The following is a 17,787-nucleotide window of genomic DNA, read 5'->3' on the forward strand; positions in this document are numbered from 1 at the left end:
TATTTACTTCAAGGTATGGACAGATTCCTAAAACCATCAACTATCTTTCCCACTTAAACAGCATCTGATATTTTCATGACAATACCATGCATATGTATGTCCTTAAAAGATTAATAAATCTCTATTTGAATTAACAGATACATCTGCATGCATACATACATATGCACACCAGATAATATAGGGGGATTTTTTTCAGACAGCATGCTTCCTACAGTGTCTCTTCAATTGTATATATATATATAGTGGGCGTGTATATATATGTGTATATATAGTATATATTGTACATAGAGATCTCATTCAAAATATTGTATTATATATAATATATAGATAGATCTCATTCAAAATATAATGTGTTTACAATGTAATGCCTTTTCACTGTTAATAAAAAGAGCAGCAAAGGCAATTTGTATAAGCTCTATTTTATTGTGGTTACAGAGCTCACCATCAATGTGACATTTGATCCTGTCATAGTTGTCACTAACGAGTCTTTGAGCATGCCAGTGCAAAAGTTCATCAGATGTCTTTTCTTTAAACTGTGAAGGAACAACTGGATCATCACTGTAAAAATAAATAAATAATTTTTTTAAAATTTTAGATTTTTCAAAGTTTAGCACAAACTTCAGGCTATAATATAGAAATCAAAAAATCTCTTTTTCTATTTTTGTGATATAATATGGGTCACAAAATCTCAGAGACATAAAACCCCTGAATTTCTGTCATTCTTGTAACAGTCACATCTATATCAACAACTATGTAGTAAACTTTATAGCTGAAGTAATTTTATTGTATGTTCAAAATAACATAGATTTTTATATAATCATATTGCCATACTAGATGTTACAATCACTTAAATGTATTATAGCCATATTATATAGAATTTACCATATCCTGATATGATATATTACACAGACATTTTGATGAGTCATTCATTTCACTAGTATTTTAGAGTTAATGGCACTAAATCAGGTACTTCGTTAACTCTATACCTCTTTAGAATAGGTAAATCCTTCATCATATCTCCAACAAACTCATCAATTACAGAAGATGTCATTGGAATAAAACCCACACTAGGCATCTTTTCCAAGGAGATTTCTGAAAACAAATACAAATTTGAGAGGAAAGGTGTAACTACCCAATATGAATTTTGAACATTATTTTTAAAATTTCAAATGCACAATATTTTATATAAATTTTATTAAAGTTTACCAAGTTAGAGCTTCCAAATGAGATATTCCTCAAAGCAAACATGTTATAACAAGCCAGTATGTTAAAAATTAGTATATAGTCATTTATATATGTATGTAGATAGTAACAGATCACCAGATAGATGAACATGTAGGTTTTCCATTTCCAAATACTTATTCTTTTTTATTATTTCACAACATGAATAATGAGTCACAGTATAGTAATAACAGCACTTGAAAAAAGAAGCATCACTCAGAATTCACCTACATAAAAGTCTCCACGAAAATTAAATGACAAAAATAGGAAAAAATTAATAATCCAAGTATTTTATGTATCACCAAATATTCTTTAGAGTAATTTTTAAATTTAGCTTTGACTAAAGAATTTTTAAATTTAACTTTGTTCAAAACTATAGAAGAAAAAATACAATCCTTCTCCTTCCTCATTCCTAAATTCTGGGCAATATCCGTCTGCCAATGTATCCACAATTCCCACTTGCATTCCTCTTGCATCTCTCACTTTCCCTTGGGACTATTTCCTTCTTCCTGAATTGTATCATATACAAATATTTTTAATGAGGATATGATGCTAGTTAACTCAGTTCTTGTGCATCTGAAAATATCTATATTATTTCCTCATTCATAAGTTATACTTATGCTGGTTATACTATCCCCCAACAACCATTATTTTGCCTCATTACTTAAAAGATATTATTTCATTACCATCTTGTGTTCACTGCTATTGTGGAGAAGTCTACTAGCAATTTAACTTTTATGTCTTTGTAGGTAACTGTTTTCTTTCTAATTCTTAAGAGAACTCCGTTTTTGGTATGCTGCGGTTACACTACAATGTGTCTAGTTGGGGGTGTGTGTGTGTGTGTGTGTGTGTGTGTGTGTGTGTGTGTGTTGTGGGCATAGCTGCGTGAATGTGTATATGTGTATGTCCTATATGAGACTCATTTCTGCATCCTAACTCCAGGTATTTGTGTCTTTCATTAAATCAGAAAAAAAAATATTTTCAGTCATTATCTATGGATATTTCTTCCTCTGATGTCTCTATTGTCTGCTTCTGAAACTCCAGTTGGACATGTGATTGACCTAAGGTATCCAAAGGCTTAGAGAGATTGGAAGGTCAGAGTGACTTCTCTTTTTTTTTTTTTTTTGAGGCGGAGTCTCGCTCTGCCACCCAGGCTGGAGTGCAGTGGCCGGATCTCAGCTCACTGCAAGCTCCGCCTCCTGGGTTCACGCCATTCTCCGGCCTCAGCCTCCCGAGTAGCTGAGACTACGGGCGCCCGCCACCTCGCCCGGCTAGTTTTTTGTATTTTTAGTAGAGACGGGGTTTCACCGTGTTAGCCAGGATGGTCTCGATCTCCTGACCTCGTGATCCGCCCGTCTCGGCCTCCCAAAGTGCTGGGATTACAGGCTTGAGCCACCGCGCCCGGCCCAGAGTGACTTCTCATGTAAGATCTGCTCACTCAATCCATAAGGGTGCAGAGGACACACCTTCCACCACAACTGTGAGAAATAAAATTGTAAGGGGAACCCCAGAATTCTGGAATAGCTCCATGGTTACTCTACTGTGTAAGTCAGAAATTGCAGTGGGAAATGCTACCAGTAAACTGGGTTCCCTAAATGCAACAGGGATAATTCAATCCTGGGGTGGCAGGGGGCAAGTGGCAGCACTTAATCGCTAAAGATAAGGTAGTTATGGTTACCATAATGGACGGCAAAGTCAAAGCAGTAATCTGAATAGTCTGATTCACAGAAACCTACGGCATTGGCTAGCTGGTCTTAGCGTTCCTAGAAAAAAACAATAGATAGGCATTCCACTAAATTCTAAATTGATCTGTATAAGAGAAAGAGTTCTAAGGAAAGTGAACAAATGCTGAACTTAAATCACCAGTCATGGCTCCTAATCAGTTCTTAAACTTAAGCCCCGTTACAGACCCAGAATCCCTTGATTGGAGAGAAGGCTGAGTCCCTTTGAAGGAGGACCCTGCTCCACTGCCCAAACTCATACTGTTCATCTTTCTTCAGTCATCCTCAAAGGGACCTACTGCTATTTATCAGAGTGACTGTCCACTGGAGAAGGGGAAATCATCTGACTTCAGGGGATTACTGGATACTGATTCTGAACTGGCACTAATTCCAGGCGACCCAGAATGTCACTGTGCCCCCAACCGCCCACCCCACCGTCAGTAAGGGCTTGTGGAGCGTCAGGTGACTCATGAAGTTTTCTCTCAAGTTCATCTCACAGTGGGTCCCTGAATCTACTGTGTGGTTATTTCACCAGTTTCAGAATGTGTAACTGGGACAGACATACCCAGCAACTCAACAAATCCCCAGGTTGGTTCCTTGACCTATGGAACGAGGGCTTATTGTAGCCACTAGAACTGTCTATACTTAGAAAAATCGTAAGCCAAAAGTAATACTGCATTCCTGCAGGGATTGCAGAGATTAACGCCACCATTAAAGACTTGAATAATACAGGAGTGGTGATTTTCCTCACATCCACATTCAACGTGACTATTTGGCCTATGCAGAAAGACAGACGGATTCTAGAAACTGCCAAGAGATTCCTGTAAATTTAACCCTATGATGACTCCAACTGCAGCTGCTGTTCCAGGGTTGGTTTCATTGTTTGAGCAAAATAATACAACTCCTGGTACCTGGTACGCAGCTATCGAGCTGGCAAATGCTTTTTTTCTCCATTCCTGTTAATAAAGACCACCAGGAACCCTTTACTTTCAGCTGGGAAGGCCAGAAAAATACACCTGCACTGTCCTAACCTAGCCCTATGTCATAATTTAGCCCCCAGGGAATTTTTCTGGAAGAAAATGTTTTCTTCCACAAAGCATCTCACTGCTCCATCACATAGTTGATATTACGCTGCTCGGATCCAGTGAATAAAAAGTAGACACTACTTGACATACCAATAAGACATTTGTATGTCAAAGATGGGAAATAAATTCAGCAAAAATTCAGAGAATTTCCATCTCAGCAAAATTTGTTGATGGTGGAAAATGAATGGAACAAAAATTCAAGGATGTTCCACCTCTGCATAACTTGTAGAAATCCAGTTGTGTGGGGTATATCAAGATATCCTTTCTCAGGAGAAGGAGAGTTGTTGCATCTGGCCCCCTCCTACAATAAAAAATAAAGTATAATGCCTGGGGGGCCTTTGTGAATTTGGAAGGCAACATATTTCTCACTTAGGTGTGCTATTCTGGCTTATTTATCAAGTGACCTGAAAAGCTGCTAGTTCTTATTGGAGCCAAGAATAAGAGAAGGCCCTGCAACACGTCCAGGCTGACACAATTGCAGGCTGATTATATTAGATTGCTTCCCTCATGAAAGGAGTCATTCCCTCCAGAATAGACAGTTACTCTGGATATAGTTACCTTCCCAGCATGCAATGCTTCTACCAAAAATACCATCCTTGGACTTACAGAACCCTTATCCACAATCTTGGTGTTTCACACAATATGGTTTCTGATCGAGGAGCTCACTTTACAGAAAATGAGGTGTGGAGGTGGGTCTATGTTCATGGAATGCACAGGTCTTACCATATTCTCCATCATCCTGAAGCAGCTGCCTCAGTAGAATAGTCTAACAGCCTTTTAGAGACACAGTTACAGTGTGAGCTAGGTGGAAATACTTTGAAGGCTGGGGCAACGTTCTCCAGAAGGCTGTAACTGCTCTGAATTAGTGTCCAATATATAGTGTTGTGTGTGAATTATAGGCATAATTCACAAATTCAGGATTCCAGAGATAGAAAAGGGATGACTCCACAAACTATTACTCCTAAGTGATATGCTAGCAAAATTTCTGCTATCTGTTCTGGCAACCCTATGATCTGTCTGTTTAGAGATCTTAGTTCCAAAGAGAGGAACATTTCCACCAGGAGACACAATGATTCTGTTGAACTAGAAGTTAGGACTGCCATCTTGCCATTTTGAATTCCTTGTGCCTCTGAATCAACAGACAAAGGAAAGGGTTATTGTGCTGGCTGCTATGATTGATCCTGATTCTCAAGGGGACATCGGGCTGCTACTACTCAATGGAGGGGAAAGAAAAAGTATGTCCAGAATACAGGCGATCCCTTAAGGATCCCGTAGTACATCCCTTCGTACTACCATGCCATGTGATTAGTGTCCATGGAAAACTACAACAACCCAATGCAAACAGTACTCTATGGGTCCATACCCTTAAGGAACAAAGGATTGGACTGGACTGTGTTCTTTGAAGAGACATGTTCAAGTCCTAATTACCGCTATCTGTGAATGTGACCTTATTTTGAAATAGGGTCTTTGCAGATGAAATCAAGTTAAGATAAGGTTATTCTGGATTAGGGTGAGGCCTAATGTAATAACTGGTATTCTTATAAGAACAGAGAATCTTGCACACAGACCCAGAGGGAACACACAGAGAGAAGGAGAACACTATGTAAAGGGAGAGGCAGAGATGAAAGCGATGCATCTACAAGCCAAGGAACACCAAGGATTGCCAGCAGCCGCCAGAAACTGAGAGAGAGGCGTGGGACTGTAAATTTAAAATAAAATTCAAAGCCCAACCCCCACAAATAACTGAATGGATCCCCTAATGGCCAAGGTTACCCCCAGAGAAACCTTTAAAACTGAGTTCTGAGCCACGATGCAAAGGGAAGTCAGATAGGCCTCACTATACACCCCTCTCCCTTTTGCGGTTTAGACACAAAAACTGACTAGCATTAATGTTAAAATAGAGATTGTAAGACTGACAGAACAGACTCTTTGTGGCAATAAGATCATGAACAAGACCTAAGGCCAGGCCCAAGGTGACATTATGCGCCCTACAGGCCACTATGACTCAGTATACCATGACGTGCTCTGAAAACCTGACTCTGGCAGAACATCACATGATGATGAGCAGACTCCTGGTCTTAACTTAAACCCTTCTGCTAACTCCAAGTTTTTTGTTTGTTTGTTTGTTTTGTTTTTTGAGATGGAGTCTCACTCTGTCACCCAGGCTGGAGTGCAGTGGTGCGATCTCAGCTCACTGCTACCTCCGCCTCCCAGGTTCAAGTGATTCTCCTGCCTCTGCTTCCCAAGTAGCTGGGATTACAGGCACATGCCACCATGACCAGATAATTTTTTGTATTTTTAGTAGAGACGGGATTTCACTGTTAGACAGATGGTCTTGATCTCCTGACCTTGTGATCTGCCTACCTCGGCCTCCCAAAGTCCTGGGATTACAGGCCTGAGACACAGCGCCTGGCCCCAAGTTTTTAGACAAGGCTTTGTTCCTTTAAACAATTGCAAATGAAATCATCTCCAAATCTACCTATAATCTGTAAGCTCCTGCTTCAAGATATCCTGCCTTTTGGGGTCAGTGTATACCTCCCATGTATTAATTTATGTCTTTGCCTGTAACTCCTGCCTCCCTGAAATGTATAAAACCAAACTGTAACCCAACCACCTCAGGGCCACTTACTCAAGACTTCTTGGGATTGTGCTTTCCCCAGGCCACAGTCACCCACAGAGCTCAGAATAAACCTCTTTGAAATATTTTACAAAGTTTAGTTTTTCCATGAACAGTTTGGCTTTTAAATCAGACCCTCCACAAAAAACCAATTTTGTAGACAATTTGATTTCAGACATTAACCTCCAGACCTGTAAGAGAATAAACTTCTGTTGCTGTAAGCCACCAGCTTGTGGTGCTTTGTGACAGCGGCCCTGGAAAAGGAGGACCTCAGGCAAAGATCCATAACCAGCTTAGGTGCTTGCTGGTGCAAAGGGTATAGGGAATAGGTAATGGGAGGAGGAGGCAGTCATAAATACCAGCTATGACCATGTGACCAGTTGCAGAAATGAGGACTGTAATAGTTAGGGGCATTTCTTCCTTATTTTGTCTTGAAAATATATATATTAAGCAGACATTTTTGTTTTCTTCTTTTATCAGTTTACATACAATGTAGTCATAAAAGTATGCTTTGTATCACAGTATTAGGTTATAGGATATCAAAGTAGAAGAGTGAAAATCGCCCAAGAACTTAGCGTTATCTTTTGAAGGAAGAGTTAACATGTTGTTGCTTGTACGCAGGAGAGTTGTATCATGTTAAGCACAAGTGTGATTTTGTTAGTGCCTTTATTGGGAGATTAAGTATGGTTTAAGGATATGTATACGGGTGCTCAGATGACAAGAGGTAGACTGAAATGGTCAGTTTTAGGTGTCAACTTCATTAGCCTATAGTTCCCTAGTTATCCAATCAAACACAAATCTGTTTGTTGTTGTAAAGGTATTTGTAGATGGGCTTAAAGACTACAATCGATTTACTTTAAGAAGACTATCCTAGATAATCTAGATGAGCCTGATCCAATCATCTCAAAGTCCCTGAGTGCAGAATTGAGGTTTCCCTGAAGTAGAATAAATTCCACCTGTGACCTGCAGCTTCAGCTCATGCCCCAAAGTTCCAGCCTGTCCTTCCTTAAGACTTGCCCTATAAATTTTGGACTTGCCGAGCCAGTCCCTATAATCAGGTAAGGCAATTCCCTGCAATAAATCTCTTAATATATGTATCCTACTAGTTCTATTTATCTGGTAGAAAAATAACTGATACACTTCCCAAATGGGTCTTCGACTCAATACGACAATAATCAACATGTCAGCAAGTTATTATTAAAAATTAACAAGCCAATTATAAAATTTAAATGAAAATGCAAAGGACTCAGAATAAACTAAACAATCTTCAAAAGAACAAAGTTGGAGCACTTACACTACCAAAACCAAAGTTTCTTACAGAACTACTATAATCAACTTTTATATTAGCTCAAGGATAAACAAGGCTCAAGGATAAACTTATGAAAGAGAACAGAGGGCGAAGAAATAACCCCTCTCTCACCCCATACAAAAGTAAATTCAAGATCAATCACAGACTTGTGAAATACTCATGACCTATATTTTATAAATGGACAAAAGACAAGCAGGCATTTCACAAGAGGATATTCAAATGGCCAATAACAGATGAAAAGTCCAAGAAAATGCAAATTAAAACCACAATGAGCTACCTCCACGCACCCATTAGAATGGCCAAAATAAAAAAGACTAACAGTAGGCTGGGCATACACCTGTAATCGCAGCAGTTTGGGAGGCAGAGGTGGAAGGTTTGCTTGAGGCCAGGAGTTCAAGGTTACAGTGAGCTATGATGATGCCTCTGCACTCCAGCCTGGGCAACAGAGTGACACTCTGTCTCATTAAAAAAAAAAAAAAAAAGGAGATTGACAAGGCTGGGAAGCAATTCTAAAATTCCAAAACGCCCACATGGAAGGTAGGAGTTTAACTTGGAACTATCACTTTAGAAAATATTTGGACAGCAGTTCATAAAGCTGCATTTCTATGTATATACTTGAAGTGAATAAATGCATGTATCTACCTAAAGTTATATGTAAGAATATTCATAACAGTTTTACCCTTCAATCACTTCTCATTACTCTTATAATTTCCTAAGTCCTTAACAGAGCCAACAAGTACCCCCTACTCAGTTTCATCAGCTTTTCTCCTCTCTGGTTACACTAAACATATCTCAGCCCCTTGGGGAATTCTAAAGTGCCATGTCCCCTCAGGAAATCCTTTTGCTCTTCCCTTCCCCCAGCGAACTATTATTCATCCTTCAGACCATGACTCATTTCACTTCTCTTCACTTCTTCAGAGGTCAACCTTTCCAGACTGGGTTGTGTCTCTTAAGCTTTAGTTTCCACAGCATTCATTAGCTCCTCCTTCATATCCATCAGCAGCTTTGTAATCATTTTACTGCTTCTTCAACAATTCAGTCGCCAATAGTTAGGAAATGCTCCAAATGGACAGAGTGTAATATATTCATACAAAGAGACAGTTCACAGCAATAACTTTTAAGCATAATGGTAAATGCAACAGGCAGGAATGTCTCAGACATTATACTGACAGAAAAAAAAAAATAGAAAGAATATATACTATACGATTCCATCCCAACAAAGTTCAAAGCAGACAAAACTAAGAAACTGTATTGAAGTCTGTGAAAGAGATGACAGGAGCGGGAGGATGGATTGGGAAGTGGCATGACGAACTTTCTCTTAAGGTGCTAGAAATGGCCTCTCTCTTGATCTGGGTGGTTATCACACAGATGTATATATCTGTGTAAAATTTCACCAGACTTTACTGTGCACACTGGTTTACTTTAACCACCTTATTATAAGTATCTTAAACCTCAATTAAGAGGTAAACAAGAAAGCACAGTGAAGGAAAATTATTCACACTTGGAACAATTGAATTATTACAGCTTCTAAAAGTTGTTCAGGAAAAACATGCTTTTGTTCCACTATAATTTACCCATTTAATACCTTGAATGACTGAGTTCTTTTGTCCAAGAAAAGGTCTTCTTGTTGTTCTCAGAGGAAAACACTTTCCAACATCAAATTCTTTAACCAGGTGTGACACAATATTCCACAGGTGTTCATAATCCCTCCTAATGGAATCTCCCAAATTCAAATGTGGTTCTGCATAACAATAAAAAATATTAAAATCTGAAAAGTCATACACACGCAGACACGCACAGAGCATCTTTTTTGAATAAATTCATAGAGCTCTGGGAAGATGATCAGATACGGAAACTTAGAGTGAGTTACACATTTGCATGAAAATTAGTCATGACACTATGACAGTAGTTTTTAAAAGTCATTTTCTCTTTAAATATAATGCAGAACCAGTTCCTGTGACATGGGCCTGTGGTTCCAGCTACTCAGGAGGCTGAAGCAGGAGGATCACTTGAGCCCAAGAGTTCAAGGCCATCTGGGCAACTGAGATACCCTCCCCCTGCTAAAAACAAAAATTAACAATGGAACATCACCGTTTTAATCATAGTCCTTATTAAATAATGCTAATGACAAATATATAATTATTTCCTAAAATAATGAAGAACAATACGCTACATATAAGCTTGCACCTTTAAAAACTAATTTAAAAACAAGTTTTTAAAGAGTTTACAGAATATGGAGAAGGTGAGAATTTTGTTAAAACTAGTAAAATTTGCTACGTTTTATGCAGTGAGTTTATTCAAATGTTTGTCATCTAAGGGAATTAAATGCCAGAAGCCCAACAAACTCCAACAATGTTCATTCAGGAAAGATATGTTTTGAGATGTTTTATTATTCTCTGACTATGTAAGCCACTCTAGATAACTTACTCTATAAAAATATTCAAAGGAAGGCAAAAATTATGTATGTACCAAAATGCAGTTTTATTTATTTTTAGGAAAAATGCAATACATCCTTAAGTGTTCAAAAATAGTGAAAGGATTATATTAATTACAGTAAGTGTTATAAAATATGCATCTACCACTTAAATAAAAATATAACTTAATATTATGTCATATTCTCATTTTCAAATGCTATTAAACTCATTTTCAAATGCTATTAAGTGAAGTAAAAATAAAATACGTAAAAAGTATGTACACACACAAACAAAGGTTTTCAAGAAACAAAAATGTTGCTGTGGTATGTACTGGAAAACTTATAAGGGTTTTATGTAATTTGTTTATGATATTATGTTAATACATATTAAGGTACTACCTTCAGTACTTTCAAATTCATAGTAAAAGGCAATATTCTTTAACAGTTGTTCATCATACAAATCAGAAACATGATTTAAATTCAGATTCCAGCATCCCAAAACGTTTAAGTTGCTTAAAATGAAATGTTCACACCACTTGTTCTGAAAATTAAAAATAAAACATTATTAGCAGGAAGTCATGGAATAATTTCATACTCATGGTTAACCCCCTGTAAGGTAGGTCACAAGGGACATTTCTGGGTGGAATGATAAAGTCATTACGACCACAAAGATTACAGACGGTAGTCTATAAGTCTCCAGACTAATGGTTTCATGTCTTTACTTTTAAAACTGGGAATTGCACTGCTTATCCTAGTACTCATAATTTACCTTATAGTACGCTGTTCCCTTAATGTGGTACTAAAACTATAGATGACAATACTAACACCTTTGTCATGTAGGTCCTGGAATCCCAGCCAGGCTTGCATAAGTACATTCAGACAGTTGCAAATAATTCCTTTTCTCTCACTTTGGGGTCAACACCTACCCCCACTACACCCCTGGTGAGCAGGAAGAAGTTAGAGCAGTCTTTGCCTTTTTCCATCTTCTTTAGCCAAGACCTTAAGATTAAGATGTTTTAAAACCCAAAAGGAGGGATCGAAACCACCATTGCAAAACTATGACTGAGATGGTGAAAGAGATCTGACTTAACGAATTCTACCTTGCTTCTAACCTCCAAGTTGTTCTTGTTCATTCCTGGGTATAGGCTGAACTATAACTATCTTTGGAAGGAACTTAGCTTACAGTTTATAGTTTGAAACAAAGATAATAACAGCCCTTTCTCAAAACAAACCCCCTTCGTTCCTGGGGACTAGACTGCCCTTGGAGGACTAACAAATTAGTCAAAAGATTAGAAATTATGGCTTAGAAGTCATGCAGCTAGAGGCTACAAGATTCTGACCCTTCCCAGTATCCCTCCTGGGGATAAAATCACTATTGTAAAACCTAAACCAGCACTTGAGATACTTTGCAGACCCTTCACTTGATAGATCAGCTGACATCAGCCTAAACTGAGTCATCTGATCTTGTGGCCCCCATCCAGGAACTGACTCAGTGCAATAAGACAGCTTCAACGCCCTATGATTTCATCTCTGACCTGACCAATCAGCACTCTGGGCTCACTGGCTTCCCCCTACCCACCAAGTTGTCCTTAAAAACTCCGATCTCCAAACGCTCAGGGGAGACTGAATTGAGTAATGATAAAACTCTGGTCTCCCTAAAAAAAAAAAAAAAAAAAAAAGATTACAGATGAACTAAGACCAACTTCAAGGAAAGAGTTGCCTCCACTACCTTTATTTTATAACCATCCACTCATTAGTTTTGAATATTCCATAGATTTTGTACCCCATCACTCTACCAAAACAGCTCTTAATAATAACTAGCGTAGGCTAGGTACCATGGCTCATGCCTATAATCCCAACACTTTGTGAGGCTGAGGCAGGAGGATTGTTTGAGCCCAGGCATTCGAGACCAGCCTTGGCAACATGACCAGACCTTGCCTCTACAAAAAATAAAATTAGCCAGGCATGGTGGCGTGTGCCTATAGTCCCATCTATTAGGGAGGCTAAGGTGGGAGGATCACTTGAGCCTGGGGGGTTGAGGCTGCAGTGAGCTATGGTCATGCTACAGCACTCCAGTCTGGGCAACAGAGCAAGACCTTGTCTCAAAACAGTAATAATAACTGGCCTTGACTTTCATGCCATTAAAGTCACTGAATTTTCTGTCAGCATTCTCATATTATCTTCAGAATTTAACACTAATAAACCATTCCCTTCTTTTTGAAATATCTGATCCAAATTTTTATTCCCAGTCCAAAGAATACTGAAACTGCCTTTTAGGTATTTCCTTTGGAAGTCTCATTGCCACCATCTCAAACTCACTATTTCCCAAATTCATTATTTTCCTCCTCAGAATGTTCTTCTTACAGTGGCAGCATTCACACAGTTGGCCTAGCCAGAAACCAGAAAGTCATCTTTGACTCTTCCTTCTCCCTTCTGCCTCATAGCCTATTCCTTAACCCTGTCAGCTTCAAAGCCTTGAAGAACTAAAGAACTCTTGCATTTTCGACTTCTATTTGTTCCTATTGCCACCAACATTTTAGCCATGTTAGCATCATCACCATGTGATCACCGGGGCGGTTTCCTCATGTCTATATTTGGATGTCCACAATGCACTCTATGCACTTCAGCCAAAGAACCTTTAAACAAAAGTGTCAATTTCAGCTTGAAACCCTTCAATCACTTCTCACTACCCTTAGGATTTCCTAAGTCCTTAACAAAGCCAACAAGTACTATATTGAGTTTTCTTCTACCCCCTCAGCTTCATCAGCTTTTCTCCTCTCTAGTCACACTAAACGTATCTCAGCTCCTTGGGGCATTCGCAAGTGCTACTTCCTCTCTTGAAAACCTTTTGCTCTTCCCTTCCCCCAGCTAACTATTACTCATCCTTCAGAACATGAGTCATTTCACTTCTCTTCACCCTTCAGAGAGGTCAGCCTTTCCAGACTGGGTTGTGTCTCTTAATCATCAGTTTCCAAAACTTCGTTAGTCCCTCCTTCATATCCATCAGCACCTTTGGAATCATTTTACTGTTTATTCAATAATGCAAACTGAAATTCCATGGAAAAAGAAGAGATAAGAGTTTGTATTTCTCTCAACTCCTTCCTTGGTGCTGATCACAGTGAATATGCACTGAATAAACGTGTGTGGACTGGCTGCCTGACAGACTGGTTTTAAAATGTCTTTGATAACAATTTGACAGTATCTATCAAGATCCTCAAATTCTCCACACCTTTTTGGCTTATCATCTCTTTTCCCATTTCAGAAAATCTATTCAAAGTAGTTCATTACAAATTAAAAGGAAAACTTTAAACACAAAATCCCTCAAGGCCAGTAGCATTTACGATACAAAAGCTTCAAATGATCCTAATGTCCCTTGACAGAGATATGATTAAGTAAACTACAATATGATCACTCAAACATATTTAGTAGCCATAATAATTATACTAACCAGCCTGGGTGAATGGACACCCCGTTCTCCACGATGTGATTAGTAGGCATCGCATGCCTGTAGCAAAGTATCTCACACACGCAATGAGGATGTACAACTACTATGTACTCACAAAAATTAAACATTTAAAAAATTATGCTAACCAAAAGTGAAAATACTTTTACAATAAAATAATATGTAGCATATATTGTATGATTGCAACCAAAACAAAAACTATGCCCTAAAATAAAAAACGAAGAAAATTAAACCAAAATATTAACAGTTAACAGTATTAATTTGAGCAGTGGGTTAGGAATACATATTATCAATTTTGCTTCAATTTTTAACTTTCCTTTAATACGCTTTTATTATAAACAGAAAAAATAAACACATAAACACTTTTCCTGAGTTTCTCTACAAAGAGAACACAGTATCAATCAATTTTCTATGACTGATTATACAAAAACAAGATCTCATCAGAGATACGAGGGAAAAACAGGAAGGCTCTCATGCTTCTGTGAAACAGATATATTGTGGTTTTCCTCATTACACTACCAAAAATAGAAGTTGTTGAAAATAGGACCTTGACTGATCAGCTAATTAGATCTGGCATTATTCCAATATAACTCTTGTTTTAAAGGTGATCGTGGTTTTCACCTCTCACGTTCAGACAAAAAATAAACAAAATATGTTTACCATTTTTAAGAAAGAATCACTGTCCCAAAGCCAAGAGTATGTGATGACTCGAGAACAAGCTCTCTGAGAAAGGGGTAAATGGAGTTGAAAAGCCACACAGAGGCAACGCAGTCTGCAGAAATCTTCCACCTCCTGCAGGGATAGGCAATTACTGTGCACCTGCGTACAATAAAGAAGATGAGAACAGCCACAATGTCACGCTGTGAAATGGCATTGAAATAGGCACTCCATGAAGATACATATCTTCAAAGTTTTACATCTACATTTGTGAGAAAGTCCCCTTCCGCATACACAAAATCTGGCTGCACTGATACAGAAGTAGGTAAGAGGGAGGGAAAGCTCCAGGCTTAGTAGTTCACATAATGCATTTCCTAGGATTTTCAGTGAAGCTGGACTTTACATGAGCCGGCAGCAAAGGAAGTCCCTGACCCAGAGGTCTGAGCATTGACAGAGTCCCATGTAAAATGCTCTGTCATTTCAGAGAGTGAAGAATAATTTCCACAAACCCATGGCAGGTTCAGGGTGAGAAATCCCGGATGGCAATCTATCTGTAAAACATATTGAATGAGAAATCGGGGAAGGAAATGGTCAAGTTTCACCTCCTGTGGCAGACTTCAGAACTATTTACGAACATATAAAGGGTCATCACATGGAAGGTTAAAAAAAAACTTAATCTGGGTATCTTCATAGAGCAAAATTAGGGATAACTGAAATTACAAGGAGACTGATTTGGGTTCAATATGTTCATTTGTTTAAACTTAGAACTACTAAAAACATCATGCATGGTCATATGAAAATATTTTTCCAAAAACAATTAGTAAAGTACAGTAAGGAGATTCAAATGAGATTGTGGTCCCTATCCATCTCTAACTCATGTAAGAAAGAAGCAAATTAATCAATATGAACTTTTATGAGAAATCAACTTTTATACCCAGAACCCTATGATCTGTGCTATTCACACTCCCACTCACAGCACATCTTCAGCATAGCATAAAAGTGAATATATTAAGGTAATTATCATTTTTAAGTATGCCCTTAAAATTCTGACAATCATGCTGAAATAATGTAAAGTTTTTAAGTTCTTCATTTTTTACTATTTATCTTCAAAAATTAAAGTATTCAAGGTCACAATTTTAGAGAAATCTACATAGCTAAGGTCTACTGTATTACATACTAAATTAAAATATTGGAGTGCTCTGTCTCCTACATTAAAACGACTATTGCACAATAATTCAGGATCTGGGCTCTGAAAATTGACTCCAGTCAAGACACTGCATGAGTCAGTTCTCCTATATATAAAAAATCAGGATAGTAACAGTACACTTTCTCATAGGGTTTCTGGAAAAACTAAATGAGATTAGACACGTGAAATATCTAGAATATCACCAATACATAGTAAGCCCTAAGTGTTACCTATTATTAGCTAGACTTCATAACATCCCAGCTCTGTAGGTTGAAAGCAGCTATTAGAACACATTGGACAATCAATATCCTTAGCTAAGTGAATTAATAAATGTGTTATCAGTCAAGAGAAAATCAAAGATGGGAAATTCAAACTAAGGAAAGAATCAAGAAGGAAGAAGCACAAAATGCTCACGGCTCTCTCCATTCTCTATGGTGCTCCTGAAGAGTTAAGGTTTTTTTTGGTTTTTTGTTTGTTTGTTTTTTTGTTTGTTTGTTTGTTTTCAAGCAACTAGAAGGGTGTTGTTGTCATTTGTTGGGATGGAGAAGAGTGAGGCAGGAGCAGGTTTGGGGAGTTTGGTTCCAGAAATCCTAAATTTGAGATGTCTATTACAAATCCAAGTGAAAATGTTGAGTTGGTGGTTCAGACTAGAGGTCTGAAATTTCTCTAGTTATTTCAAAGGGACATTAAAATTGCCTTCCAAGATATGTGTGATCAATAGGGGTAGATATCCTGTCTATTTCTTCTCTCTCCCCAAATATATTTATTTTTGGCATGTGTTACCATGCACAAAGTATATCACACTGATAGATTTAAGAAATGGACAGTTTTCTCCTGTAGAATACTAACTTCTTGAGCCCTGTACAGTCACATTTTTTCTTTCTTTTTCTTTCTCTTTTTTTTTCCTATTTCTTTTATTGCTGTTTGTTTTAAGAACAGAGTTTTTCAGCCTGAAACACATCGATATCTAGACTGCATACAAACTTTGTGTGTGTGTGTGTGTGTGTGTGCATGTGTGTGTACTTATGCAAGCAGGGATGCATATAGTAGAGCGGAAAATCCATGTTCCTCAAGATTCCTAAAGGGCCCTATAAGCTGAAAACAATTATACAAACTCAGGTTCTCTATAGTCTCAGTGATACTAATAAACAACAACAGAACCGTTCTTTTAAATACACAGCTTAACAGAGCAGAATCATTACAAGCTGTGGAGCCAACCATCCTAGTCAAAATCCAGGCTGCCTTTTACCATGTGATTTTAGGTAGGTTAGGGAAGTCTCGGTCTCAAAGTCTTGAATCGACAGGAGAGAGGGATCATTGCTCTACTGAAAAGTTGTTGTAAGATTACATGGTGTCAGGTAACACAGAGAGCCTGAAACACAGCATACAGGGGGGCCCGTCCTCCAATTTGTTTCTTTTCTTCCTCGTCACTTTCTCTGTTTGTTAGAACTGGGCTAAATAACTACTAAGCGAAACACCAGATAAAACTTACCGTACATTGTATTTTAAGAAAAACACTAAATTATATAACATAATATTTTCTTATCTATACCGATTCTAATTGTTCTCTCTTTTTTGTTATTTAATACATGTAACTTGGTGTGGGAAGGAGCTAAATTCCGAATGAAGAAAATGGCCATCAGAAACCAAGAGTATGTCAACAGTGGAGAACCTGATGCCACCAGTGAAGTTACACCAGTAACACCTGATGAACGACAGTTATACCTTTCTGCCCGGCGGCTGCCTTCTTTTTACTTACTAAGATGCGATGGTACATTCTCAAGGACAGTGAACATGACGTGACACAGAGAACACGCTGGATGTCCGATCCTTCTGGCCATAGGCACTGAAGCAGAAATAGAGTCTGACACGCCTATCAAAAGAGAAATTTCTTCAAATGTCAAATTATTTAGAAATATTCTTTTACTCAGAAGTGCTCTTGTAAGAAACATAAAGAAAATGACTGTATAGATTTGACTAAACAGAACTTTAAATGTTTAGTTTAAAAATGTATAATTTTAATGATAGAAAATTAAAAAATAATTACAATCAATATGGCAGAGAAACATGAAAACCTAAATATGTAAGGAAATAAATAACTCTAAGAAATTAAGA

General features: G+C 37.9%; 1 protein-coding gene across 1 annotated transcript in view; it reads right to left on the reverse strand.

The window, feature by feature from the left end:
* The window catches only part of DDX60L (DEAD (Asp-Glu-Ala-Asp) box polypeptide 60-like), a 143,983-nt gene that overhangs the window by 100,125 nt on the left and 26,071 nt on the right, over positions 1 to 17,787 (reverse strand). Inside the window, exons 7-12 of the mRNA XM_011967792.1 lie at positions 17,432 to 17,545; positions 14,490 to 14,648; positions 10,766 to 10,907; positions 9,539 to 9,694; positions 987 to 1,092; positions 443 to 558 (exon numbers count right to left, since the gene is read on the reverse strand). Of these exons, the coding sequence (XP_011823182.1) occupies positions 443 to 558; positions 987 to 1,092; positions 9,539 to 9,694; positions 10,766 to 10,907; positions 14,490 to 14,648; positions 17,432 to 17,545 (793 nt within the window). The remainder of the gene's footprint in view (positions 1 to 442; positions 559 to 986; positions 1,093 to 9,538; positions 9,695 to 10,765; positions 10,908 to 14,489; positions 14,649 to 17,431; positions 17,546 to 17,787) is intronic.

This window comes from Mandrillus leucophaeus, unplaced genomic scaffold, assembly GCF_000951045.1.
Source record: "Mandrillus leucophaeus isolate KB7577 unplaced genomic scaffold, Mleu.le_1.0 Scaffold81, whole genome shotgun sequence".
NCBI classification, from domain to species: domain Eukaryota; kingdom Metazoa; phylum Chordata; class Mammalia; order Primates; family Cercopithecidae; genus Mandrillus; species Mandrillus leucophaeus.